Here is a 13,171-nt window from a genome sequence, read left to right as displayed (position 1 = left end):
CTCATCCTACTTGAAGGTACATATTACTTGTTTTACCGTACATTTACATTTTATTCGTTTAGCTGACACTTCTTTCCCAAAGCGACTTACAATGTTAAGGTGCTCTCAATCATTTATAGAGCTGGGTAATTTTACTGGAGCAATTTAAGGTAAGTACTTTGATCAAGGGTACTACAGGCTGAGGTGGGAATCAAACCTGCAACCTTTGGCTCCAAAAGGCAGTAGCTCTAACCACTATGCTACCAGCTGTCCCTGATGTGTTCATTGTATGCTGAATATGGCAGAACTCTAGAAAAACAACAAGAACAAACGCACCATAATTACAGGTGGTCCCCGATTTACGATGGTTCGACTTGCGATTTTTTTCGACTTTATGATGGTGAGCTGGCAATAGACATTCAGTAGAAACTGTACTTCGAATTTTGAATTTAGATTTTTTCCCAGGCAAGCGATACGTGGAGTGATACTCTCTCGTGATGCTGGGTAGCGACCGCGATCCGCATCTCCCAGTCTGTCACGCAGAGGTGTGTATTAGGTGTATTGAATACATTTTCCATTTACGATATTTTCGACTTGTGATGGATTTTGTGGAACGTAACCCCATCGTAAATCGGGCACCACCTGTATAGTCCCGATAACTGCACCAAGGAGTTCCAAAGTTACGAGTTACTAACTTGAGGTTCCAAAGAAGCATCCCGACAAGTAGAAACGGCAAAGCAAAGGTTAAATCAAACTGAAAAACAGATGCAAGACACAATTTGTTTTAAATACAGCATTTAAAATGTAATTTTTGTATCCTCACAAGTACATAATTTTTCACCTTTTTTAAAACGGCAAACTAAAAATCGAAAAGTTCAAAAAGGAGTCCTGCAGGGGTGAGCCTAAGGACGACGTTCACATTAAATCGATCACGTTAAATCGAGCGTTAAAGTCAAGTTGCTGCAATGACATGTAAACAGATGAGTGACGAGTGTGTCCGAGCCTGTATATACCTTTGGTTTCTAATATGGAGGACACTTCGCTCTCTGCTCCTTCTTCGTCCTGTGCCTCCTGCACCTCCAGTACCTCCTCCACCTTCCTCTGTTTGCATGGCCGCCCAACTCTGAGAACACGGTAACAAAAGGATGAGCCGAGCATGCTGGGTCCCTTTTGTACTTGCAAGTACACCCCCAGCCTGCAGCTACAGCGACTGCTGCAAAGGAGGCACATCACAGCTTACCCCGAGAGGATGAATTTTAAAGAGTTTACTTTTAGCACAGTTCATGTCACTAAGTCCTCAATGTACCACTTTAAATTAAAACCCAGAAATAAGATGTTTTACGTCAGCGGAGCAAAGTTTCATGTGACAAAACAGACATCTTTTACATGTGTATTTAGCAGATGCTTTTCTCCAACGCAATGTACAGCTCGGTAAAAAGAAGTACATTTGGAAAGAAAGCTTTAAACACAGACACGATTATCAACACGAAACTTGTCTGAAACCAACATTTAGCTGGTACACACCACTTAAGTAGCTGCCTACAGAAGTAAAATTCAGATAGCAAATACATCATAGCAGATGGTGCTGTACTAACATATCATATGCAGCTGTCAGGAGATCAGAAAGTAAAATGGTTCTGAAAAAGAAGGGTTTTGAGAGCCTTCCTGAAAACTGGGAAGGAATCAGTACCTCTGAGGGATAGAGGAAGTTTGCTGCACCTCATCTTTATCAAAATCAAGAACCTATGATTTTGATTTGTCATCCTATTAAACATGAATTAAACAAAAATCAGGCAAAACAACAAATTTACAGCCAGATGGCTTTTTTAACTATGAGCACTTGGATTTTGAACCGTGGTGCCTTGAAGGCAGATTTCACATTTGTAAATGAAAGCACGCTGCTTTTTATAGTTACGCCCATGTGGTACAGTAAACAGTTTGATGCAGTAAAGACGACAAATTGTAAGAACGCTCCAACCAGTTATTTATAGTGACCAGGACAAATATCGGACTAAATGATCTGAAGAAGTCACTATAGAGGACTCAGTTTATACCTCCGCACAGTCAACGCTTCCTGCATTGCTGGTACCACCAAACCGGTTGGCCTTTCAAATCACTGCACAGAATAGGCCTTTTTTAATTTCATTAGCATTCCACAATTTCAAAAAATAAAACATTTCATTCTGTCTCAAAAGTGTATGGACCACTGCAAGTAAATATTGATATCATTGAAATAAAGTAATGAATGCAGCCACAGGTTTCCTTGAAAACCACGTTCTGCAACCTTGTCCAGCCACATAATTACACTGCATGTATTTCAATAAAGAAATTAACAGAACATTATGGAACAATGAAAAGCAATTACAGGAAGTACAGGTGTTCAGTCATGAGAAAAATACAACTAATTCAGTCATTTCCTTTTAATAAGCAGCTCATATGACTAACTACATTAGTATCAATGGGAAAGAGCATATTTTAGATTTCCAAGCATTCTTTTTGCAAAAAGTTATAGTATTACAGTAAGGGTTTTGTATGTCATTAAAGAAAGAAAGTACACACACTCTCAGAAACCACTTATCCTGAGCGGGGTTATGGCAAACCGAAGGGCAGCCCAGGGCGCAAGGGACACACCCAGGACAGGATGACAGTTCATCGCAAGGCAATCTAAGCAGGACTTGAAATCCAGACCCACTGCGCCAAGCGGTTGTTGACGATGGACGGTTGCTAAGCTTTGTAGCAAGTTTATTAATAAAGAACATTATTTTTGGAAGCATTCTCACTTTACAGTTTTTTTTCCCCCCAGTGCCTAAAACTTTTGCACAGTACTGTTTTTACCCATTTCTACAGCTGGGTAACTTTTACTAGAGTAATTCAGGATATTGTGGTCAAAGGTACTACAGCAGAAGGTGAGATTCAAACACAGGTCTTTCGAATGCAAGGCAAAAGCACTAAACATGATGTTAGCTTATACGGAGCTCTTTGCCCGTTTCCTCACCAAAAGCAAAATTTCTTCCTTAAACTACAGTCTGCAAGCAACACTTTTTTCTCCCCATCTCTCCCAGTCTTCCTTCCTCCACCGTCACTGCTGAAAATGTTGCCTCATTCTTTACAGACAAAGTTAATTCCATCACACACAGGTTCTTGACATCCACCTCCTCATTCACCTCTAAAACATTTCGGGAAAAAAAATCTCAAGACCTCGTGCTCTAACAATGAAACACCACCTGCTCTCTTCATCCCATCCAGTCTTCGCTTTCTCTCAGAACTCATTTCCCCACAACTCAATCCTTTTATTTCTTCCATCTTCATTTCCTCACTCTGTTGCGGTTATTTCCCACCGGCCTTTAAAACGGTCCACATCTAACAGCTGTTAACGAAACAGACTGGCACTGTACTCAATCCAGAATTACAGTTCAACATCTCTTCTTCCTTTCCCTTCAAAAACTCTTAAAGGTGAAACTTATTTACATTTATTCATTTGGCACTTCTCCACATACAACTCATCTTACAGCCAGTTATCTGCATTCCTTGTCCAGAATAATCTCCTAGATGGGTATCAGCCTGGACTCCCAATGAGCAATTCCACATTGACACCTCTTTGCAGTGTCAGTTCTCATCAGAAAGCTACCACCCTTTCTTTCCATAGTCCTTACTCTACTCAACGTATGTGCAGCATTTGACAGCATCAACCACTTAATCCTACTTTCCTGCCTAGAACAGCTTGGAATCAAAGTATCACCTCTAAGATGGTCTGAATTTTGTCCATTGTGTAGAACTTACAAGGTGGTATGGTGTGGCTGTCTTCCTCTCAGTCATTATGAACTGATGTTCCACAGGACTTACTCTTCTCTATTGATACTCCTTCCCTTGGGTGTTATAGCCTCTCACAGATTCTAGTATCACTGTTGTGTTGATGATACTCAGCTCTTTTTCCATCAAACGACATAGGTGTATCCTCTCACATCACAGTTTGCCTCTCCAACATTTCTGCTTGGATGACCGACCACCATTCAACGACTCAACCTTTCTGAGAAGCTCCATCTTCCAGCAGGTTCATCTACTTATTGGGAACTCCATATCAAAATAGACAAAGCTGGACATATTTCATCCATTTCATCTGCCCAGAGCCTGGTAGTAACAATCTACTCAAGTGTCTAAATCTCCCTACTTGCTAAAGCCATAATATGATTCTGCAAATACCTTCTGCATAACATTTGCAGGATCTGCCAATATCTCATAACACAGTCTACACAACTCCTGGTGCAGGCCATGGTTATATCCTGCTTGACAACCCTCTCCTGCTGGCTTTCTGGCCTCTGCCATCAAGCCTCTCCAACGTACCCAAAATATCAGAGCATGAGCTGTGTTCAACTTGTCAAAGTCTTCCAATATATCTCCCCTCCTCATCTATCCCCATTCACTTCCTGTGGCTGGCATCGTTCAAGACTTTGGTTATAGATGACAGTGAAAAGATCTGGACCCCAGTGCGAGATCATATCATTCCCTACACCCCAGCAAGAATGGTGGTCCAATTCAGGAGAGGTCCAAAATCAGACAGTTCAAAGGTTCTCAGTTTTGGCCCCAGTGTCATGGATTAAGCTCCCTTTCTCCCTCAAGACTTTTGAAACCCTTTCAGCATTCAAGAAGTGTCAAAATGCATCTTTTTCAGACACTCTCCTGATGTTGTAACAACTCCATAAATTTGCCTCACACCGTCTGTCATGATCCCTTTCATACAATTTCTTATCAGACTCTATTTGCAGCTATTCGTCTAAGATGTGCCAAAAAAACAAAAAGATTTGACAAACTGCGTTTCAACAACTGTGTTTGCAGTCAAAGCTTTTCACCTGCTGCAAAATGCACTTTTGTTTACTCCAGAAATCAATTTTATTTTTGAGTGAAGCATCTGCTAAAGGAAAACACATCAATACGACCATTAAAAACAATCAAATGAAAATTGTAATAGTTATTTCATTTAATGTCTAGTATCTTATGTTTAATAACACACACACAATGTGTAACACCCCAGCCCCTAAAAGGAATGACATCAGAATCCATAAACACAAATTCCACCGACTGAAATGTTGACGCAACACTGTAACCATGGTGTAAATCTGCTATAATGGTCAACAGTGTTGTACTTACGAAGGCATACCTTTGAAAAATATAGTAAAGAACTTAGAAGAAGTCAGAAGAGCACAAGTGATCCTTTTGTTGAACTCGTATAAGCTTAAAAAAAAAAAAAGGCGAAAAGAGCCCTTGTAACTTCCTCCTTCGTCCATTTGACACAAGACAGGGATGCCGCAAGACATTTGTAAGTATCGCACCTGATCCGGGTACTTCGTCTTAGTCTGTATATCTGAACACAAAAAGCATCTCGAGGGGAAAGAATTCAGCAGAACGTGCTATACAATGTCTTACAGACAAACCAGCATATGACTGGGTAGAAAGACAATTGTAAGACAAAGATGCTGTCTTAGTCTGACACAGCAATCGGTAGGTATTCCAAAATCCTGACGAAGTAACAATGGACCAACCTTCTTTTTGTCTCTGCAGCAACAGGTTTCTTGGGCCCGGCCTCAACGCCGGACGTGTCGGTGCTCTTCACTCCCAATGGCTCTCCTAGTCTCTGAGGGCTGCCAGCTAAGTGCTTGCTGCAGAGGAGTACAGGAAGAAAGGTCTTTGTTCTGAAGTGTTTGTACTTTCAGAGTAGCCATAATCATGCATCACATTTCAAACACAAGAAAAAAAGCAGCAAAACAGTACTAGGATATAGAAACAGAACGTGTATGCAGCAGGAGGCACAGTGGTTATGGTTGCTGTCTTGCAATCTGACAGTTCCTAGTTTAAATGCCCACTCCTACTTTAGCACCTGCAATCAAGGCACTTGTCCTGAATTTATGCAATGAAAGTTAACAGTGAAAGACTAACAGTGCAAACTGCTTTGGACAAAAATGACAAAAAAATGAAAATGCAAAGGCTTAAATGAAGCAGAATATAAAAGAATTCTGTTAAGACTCAATTATTCAAAAATTATGCACATAATACAAAAAAATGTAGCGACACAAATATATGATGGGACTTTTTGCAAACAGTACTTTTTTCCATACCCTATTTGCTGTGAGTGTGAAAAACTGCTATATTTCTCATTCTCAGATTTGAGCTGTCCTTGTTTTGTTTTGTGTGAGGTCTTACTCAGACGCAAAGCTGGCAATGTCTGGCACCGATTCACCCCTCCTGGTCCGCACCACAACCGAGATCGTGGCGGGCATCTCACCACTGAGCCGATCAGGCAAGAATGAGTCCTTATTGACATTGATGTCGGAGTATGGGCATCCCACTGCACTGGAATCAGCACCACAGGAAAAGCGTGTCAAATAAAACTAGAATAACGGTCCTCCACATCATCAATTTCTGGCTTCCACAGAGACCCATGATGAGTGGAAAAAAAGCATCCATCTCTTCAATATTTTACAGTTATTCAGAAAAAGGAGAAAAGCAGAAAGGCCTATCACGTATAAACATTACATTAGACTGGATTAATTTAATGAAAAGAAAAAACACATTTCTGAGGGCAAAAGATATATGCATGTACATCCTAACTGGTTTGACTCAGGTTCCCTTATCTGTTTGCTGTCCTCATTCCTTGGGAGAAGAAAAATGTATGGGAAATGGAGTACACATAAAAGAGCATTTGTGCAAACAAACACATATTTGCATATAAACGAGGCGAACAGTGCCGCCAAGCTGTGACAGCTCAGGATTTGGGCATCCGTTTTTATCCTCCTGCTCTGCTGACGCTCGGGCTCGTCTCTTGCTCTGCTAGCCGCTGCCAAGTGCTCCTCACGTTATTAGAGAATTACCGTTATTTTCATCCCTGCTCATTCTCACCCTACATGCCAAAATGCCAAGGGTGTCAACAAATGACATCCAGGAACACAGAAGTGATGTCATGTTACCTGTATACGAATACCTGCAGATGTGGGATTGCTAGGTAATTATGGTATGTACACCTTTATTTTGCTGTTTTTTTTTAATGCTTATTAGCAGCAAATTTAAACACTCCCAGTACTTTTCCTATGACACTTCCTATACTATCACTTCCATCCTCTACTGTATCCTTGGGCACCTATTACAGTCACTACCTGTACTGTACAGACACTTCCTGTACCAACAATTCCTGCATTGTGCTCCGGGTCACTTCTTGCACTGTCCGAGTGACAATCCCTGGAGTGAACTCTGTAGATCATTGGACAAGAACAGAGCAAGGGGTACAGTGTACCTGTGATGACCAGAATAGCGGGCACCTTTGATATGCCCCACTCCTTTGCAACCTGGCGTGGGGCAAATGGTCTGTACCTCCTGGGGGCCTGTGTGAGAAAGGGAGGGGCAGGGGCATCGCAAGTTATAAATACAATGGCTCCTTGTGTTAAAAACTTGTTACAAATTTTCAAAGAACATTTCCAATTAATTTTTTTACCTGTACTTTCTTCACTTTGTTTTCTAAAGTTTCTGTCTGTATTTAATGCACACATTGTATATGTAATGCACACATTTTCTGTGAGATGTACATCGCTTTGGATAAAAGCTTCTGCTAAATGAATCGATTTAAATGTATTTGCTGAAATTTGTCTGTGAAAATGATCTGTGTTTACCCACCGGTCCAATAAATGGCAGTAAAGTGCAGCCAAACATGACTGTGGGATTGCCTTAACTCACTTCCAGTGTTTACACTTGGTATGTGGACAGTGGAGTGTTGGTGATCAATAACAAGATGACAAATGTGGTATGTGTTCATGAAATGAATCGTTAAATAATCAGCATGGAATAGGAATTTGTGGAGATAATGTATTTCAATCCTTTTAGATTGGTTTTAATGCAGCTCAAAGTCAAAAAAATTGTAAAAACACCTACATTTAGCTGACACTTTTCTCCAAAGCAACTTACAATGTTAAGGTTACAATTATTTACCCATTTATACAGCTGGGTAATTTTACCGGAGCAATTGAGGGTAAGTACCTTGCTCAAGGATACTACAGCTGGAGGCAAGGCTTGAACCTGCAGGTCCAAAGGCAGTTGTTCTAACCACTACGCTACAGGCTGTCCCCAAAAAACAAAGGTCTTTCATTTTTCATTATTATAGACTTTTACAGAACCTGACCATGAAGGGATGTGTATTTTAAGATTTTGCTGATTGTGACTTAATGGTGACTTTGGCGTTGGCATTAAACTATTTACCAGCAGATCTCCAAGTCCCAGTCATGTTCACAAACGCAAACACAAACACACTCAGGCCTCTTCCACATGACAAGAGTTCGACACAACCCTTGGCGCTTTAAAGAACTTTGAAAATGCTGCTGCCAAGTCCTTCCAAATGGTACTTTTGAAACACTCCTATACGGAACAGCAGGCGGGCCCTCGGGAAGAGTGAACTACAGGCTCGATGCTAGGCGGCTAACAGCTGCGGCAATCTAGTCACAAATCCTTTTCCCCGTTGCCATGGACACGATTACAGGGACAAATTAGCAGGGAGGATGGCTCAGGAAAGGACATTGTTCATCTTGAGGCAGCCAGCTGGTAAATACACAATATTGACTTATATTAAAGACAGAACAGCAGCCTGGTAGGAATCAACAGCTCTTCTCAGGTTAATCTGCCCTTTCATAGCAGACTTCATTGACTCCTGCTGCAGAGAGAAAAGTTGCCGAATTGATCCACGCAAACAGCTGTCCGTTTGCAAGGAGACAACTCCATTTACAGCCGTCCGAAATGGAGGACAAACAAAAGGAGAACTCAATAACGCTGGTACAGCTGGGCTCTGGCACTGCAGGCATAAACACAATGGACCTATGACTCTCCAGCAAGCAGAAGATGACGCTACTCACTGATAGGGGGTTGGAGGGGGTGCCCTGTCTTTGCGCACCAGCCGGCAGGGTGAATGTCTGCACTGTCGGCGTCCACCCAGTAGTCGTACTCATCAGTCCAGCCGTCAAAGTGGATCTAGGGGGTGACAGGAGACACATCACTCAAGGCAAAGCCCAGGCTCAGGTTTCACATTAATTTACATCTGTGCCCAAATGTAAGAATATGAAATGAAATGAGAAGAGGCACACAGTTGGGAAATAATTCAATCTCCATTTCAACACTTCTGCCTAGAGAGGATGCACGTACACCACAAAGATGCCCCCAATACTGTGTTCTGGCTACATGTCACGTGCTGCATTTTCTGGGAAAAAGTGTGGAGCACACGGGCTACAGATAAAAGCATCAGACAGATGAATAAATAATAATAGCTCCACTGAATGGCACAGCATGTGGTACTCTGGTTGGAAATGTGGGGCTTTCGGAATGGGATTAATGACACACAGTAAACGTGGCTCACGCAGAGCCTTTATGTCTGTGTGGGGTGTTTGAGGATCCTCTCCTCCTGCGTCTGATCCGGCTTCCCGCCAGCGCACCCACGGCTTTGTGGAAGACACAGGAAACAACTCCCGGGGCGGGCGGTAAGGAGGCGTGATCTGTCTGCCCTTTGCTGTGGGGTGAGGAAGATGAGGGCAGCACAGAGCGAGGGGTGAAATGCAGAAGATGTGTTGCAGGGCGAGCAGGTGATCTACTGCTGAATGGCTATAGAAATCATATTCAGCAAGATGATAACTGTGGATATGTCACACTGCAAGGCAAAGCAGAACAAGCACAGGATGGCTCATTCATTACACAGCAGCAAAGCGGAGAAAAACATGAGAAGCTGAGGTTACGATCAGACTAGCAGAGGGAAGCCATCCTGAGCTGTGGCTCTGGTGCCCCCTGTGGGCAAAGAACTTCTGCTCGGCCGCATCGTGAATTACGAGAAGCGATGACTGTGGACACACTGTACAAACTAACTGCTTGTCTTCCCACACAATGCACTAGTGTGACCCAATTCTGTTATTAAAAAAATCCTGGTTGTGATAAAAAAACTGCTCTCACAACTCGTTCAGCGGAGCAGGAATTCATTACTTGTGAAGTTATTAGTTGATGCTAAGCTGACATACAGACACTCAAACATGTTTTCTTTTATACATAGTATATATATTTTAAATCGAGAAGATGGGATTGTGGGATGGGTAACATCCTTTTCAAATCAGATTTGCTCTTTATCAAGGATTCATGCCTTCTTGGATACAGTACTTGAGCAAGGTGTCCCACACCAATATGGCAATTGTTAAATAAAAAATGAAGAAAAAAAAAAAAACAACAATCATCACTAAGCGAATGAATCACAAGCTGAACTTATTACAAGAGACGGGTCACTCAGCTCATGACGACTGACTGTTATGAGCACACTACTGTTTGGAGTACCAATACACATGCCTTTGTTAAAAGACATCACCACCATAAACCCTTCTATGAAAGTATAACAAGCAAATAAACACCCAAACAACTTTCATCTCACAGTCTCATATTATTTGAGCTCTTCAGACATGGAAAATTGGCTCAAGCTTGTGAATATGTGCAAAAAGCATTAGGGGTATCCTTGTAAAATGCAAACAGTGATTTAAACTTACCTGAACCTCTTAAGTTATTGTTATGTTGCCTTTCCAGGTTGAGCGCCATGTGGAACGGCAAAGTCTCCCATCATAGGATTTAAAGCAAAAAATCTTTTACCACAAAGCCAATTACTTAACGTGACCCACCCGAATTCTGTGGTCGTCGGTGTCAATCACAGTGCACACCCTGATCAGCATGGGGTTCCTCTTGTCCACCGCCTCCAGCTTCATGTGCTTCTGAAAACTGTGCGGTGGCTTCTGTTAAGATGAACGTCAAGGTTGGAAATTGAGGAAAGGAAGGGGCAACACTAGGTTAGGAGGCCGCAGCGCTGCTCCCGGTAGTTGCTCAAGGTCAAACCAAAGCCTTACCACTTTGAAGGCCCTGGCAGGGGCTGGAAGAGAGTTTGTTTCCTCTAGGTACTTTTCCCAAGAGAAATTCTTTGCATTATGGTACCCTGCAAAACAAAGTATGACATATGCTACATAGAACATATCACGAGACTGCCTAAAAAGGCCAGTTATCAGCAATGACATCTCCAAAACAGCAACTCATCAGCAGGCAGAGGATGTCCAAGTAGCAGGGGGAGCTTTATCGCATCCTCCATCCATGCCATATTGATCATGTACAGAGAGCCACTTTGAAGGAGGGGCTTAGCTTCATGAACAAATTAAAATTATGCCTAGTAATGACACATTGGAGCAGGATAGTAGGGTTGGAGGTTGTAGATTTGTATTCTGGCCAGGATAATTTTTTTTTTTTTTAATTTTCAAACAAAGGTACTTGTCCAGTGAACTCACATTATTGCATGAACAACAGACAGCTTTTAACAAGCAGAGAAAGGACAGACCAGTGAACGTCTAGCGTTCCCACCCACCTGGAGGCGCTGTCAGGATTTTTCCATTCTTCTGACACCAGTCAACCGGGTGAATGTAAGGACTTGTGGCATCACACCTGTAATTGGAGCATTTAAAGTGACATTACAGTGAAATCTTTTCCATTGCTACATACTGCAAACTGCACTGAGTTCATTATTATGTTGTGCAGCAGAATATCAATAAGACTGTACTATCATCATCAACAATTATACCGGAGGATTAAACGTGCGGTAAAGTCTTAAAATGAGCCTTAAGACCTATATTGGACTTTCACACAAAACACCAGTGAGATCGCAGTTGTTAAGACCCTGCTCATGGACTCATTTTGAAAAATCTAAACTGGAGATCTCACAGCAAACAGGCTAAATTGATGGAGAAGATGTTTCTCAAATGGGGGGGCATCTTGCTGAGTGCCCTCCATTGTCACGTGTGCCTGATTGTTAGCGCACCTCACAGCGGCCATGGGCTTTCCACCACTTTGCAATGTTCAGGTATCGCAAGAACGCTGAATTGTTTTGAGAAACTATGTATGACGGAAACTACTTAACTGAAACTACGACCTCGCACAGACGAGATATTATTCTCGGAAAACGCTAAGGCTCTAGGTTTAGACAAGGCTCTCTGGAAAACTCTAATACAATTTAAAGAATGCCTTGAAACCATCTCTAAAATTCGTAAATAGGCTGCCTATACAAAGGCCCTTTGTGTCTTGTAAGTGTAAACAACTTTCAGACATTTAATGCTTCACCCATGAATGTGCTCAAGAAATGAAAAGAATGCTGCTCATGCCAGAAGACATTTTTTTTTTTAAATCTTGAAAATTATTCCATGGCACCAGGACAGTTAGAGTAGCATTTGTGAAAGGGTGCGAACAGGTCAATACGCTCAATAATGTGGCTGAATGGTAGTTATGAAGTCACTTACTTTCTCCAAGGTTGCTATAGTGATGCTGAGTTAGTCACTCACATCAGTACTATTGTTTGCTGCTTGTTTATGACTTGGCCAGAGGCACCGAGGGATTGCTGTGGAGTTCATATGAACTATTATGAATATTATTGTTCGTTTAACTGATGCTTTTCTTCAAAGCAAGGTAGAATATGAAGTCGGTACACCAAGCTACTTACAATCACGTACTCGTTTATACAGCTGGGTCATTTTTACTGTATCAATTCACATTAAGTACCTTGCTCAAGGCTACTACAGCGCGAGCAGGAATTCAAACTTGGGTCCTTCAGTTGCAAGGTAACAGCTCTAATTCTTATTACAGGCAGCAGTGTGGCTGAGGGGTATTTACTGTTACCATTACTGTGGTTAATGTTGCTTTGCACTCTATAAAGTGTTTGTTGCTGCAGGCATGTGTCGTTCAGGGTTTGTTCTGAGAGCATTCTGGTTACTTTGACTGCTAAAGCACTGTATAAATTCCTTGCTGGTTGTAGGGGTCTGGTGGACTTCCCGTTTCCAGCTGCATCTTCATTATTCATGCCTGACTGGGATTCTGACTCAATTCACTGCAATAAGCAAAACAAAATTTTAACTGAATACAATAGCTGACAACTCATTACTGTTGTTCAGTCATTTCATTCCTAATTAACATTACAGGAATAACAACAAGTATAATCATAAGGCAGTTAAAGGGGTTTCCTAATAATTTATTTTTCTTTAAAATACACACACACACACACACACACACACACACACACACACACACTTTCGGAACCACTTGTCCCATACGGGGTCGCAGGGAACCGGAGCCTACCCGGCAACACAGGGCGTAAGGCCGGAGGGGGAAG

General features: G+C 42.0%; 1 protein-coding gene across 4 annotated transcripts in view; it reads right to left on the bottom strand.

The window, feature by feature from the left end:
- The window catches only part of l3mbtl3 (L3MBTL histone methyl-lysine binding protein 3), a 34,408-nt gene that overhangs the window by 8,567 nt on the left and 12,670 nt on the right, over positions 1-13,171 (bottom strand). For 2 of the 4 annotated variants that reach the window (XM_018742526.2, XM_018742527.2), the window contains exons 12-19: positions 11,381-11,457; positions 10,875-10,960; positions 10,653-10,763; positions 8,865-8,979; positions 7,262-7,349; positions 6,175-6,324; positions 5,517-5,633; positions 993-1,102 (exon numbers count right to left, since the gene is read on the bottom strand). In XM_018742526.2, the coding sequence (XP_018598042.2) occupies positions 993-1,102; positions 5,517-5,633; positions 6,175-6,324; positions 7,262-7,349; positions 8,865-8,979; positions 10,653-10,763; positions 10,875-10,960; positions 11,381-11,457 (854 nt within the window). The remainder of the gene's footprint in view (positions 1-992; positions 1,103-5,516; positions 5,634-6,174; positions 6,325-7,261; positions 7,350-8,864; positions 8,980-10,652; positions 10,764-10,874; positions 10,961-11,380; positions 11,458-13,171) is intronic. The other 2 variants (XR_001965673.2, XM_018742528.2) reach the window with 2 other exon arrangements.

Source organism: Scleropages formosus, chromosome 1 (assembly GCF_900964775.1).
Source record: "Scleropages formosus chromosome 1, fSclFor1.1, whole genome shotgun sequence".
NCBI lineage: Eukaryota > Metazoa > Chordata > Actinopteri > Osteoglossiformes > Osteoglossidae > Scleropages > Scleropages formosus.
Note: the sequence above shows the minus strand (reverse complement) of the source record. Positions and strands in the feature narration are given on the sequence as shown.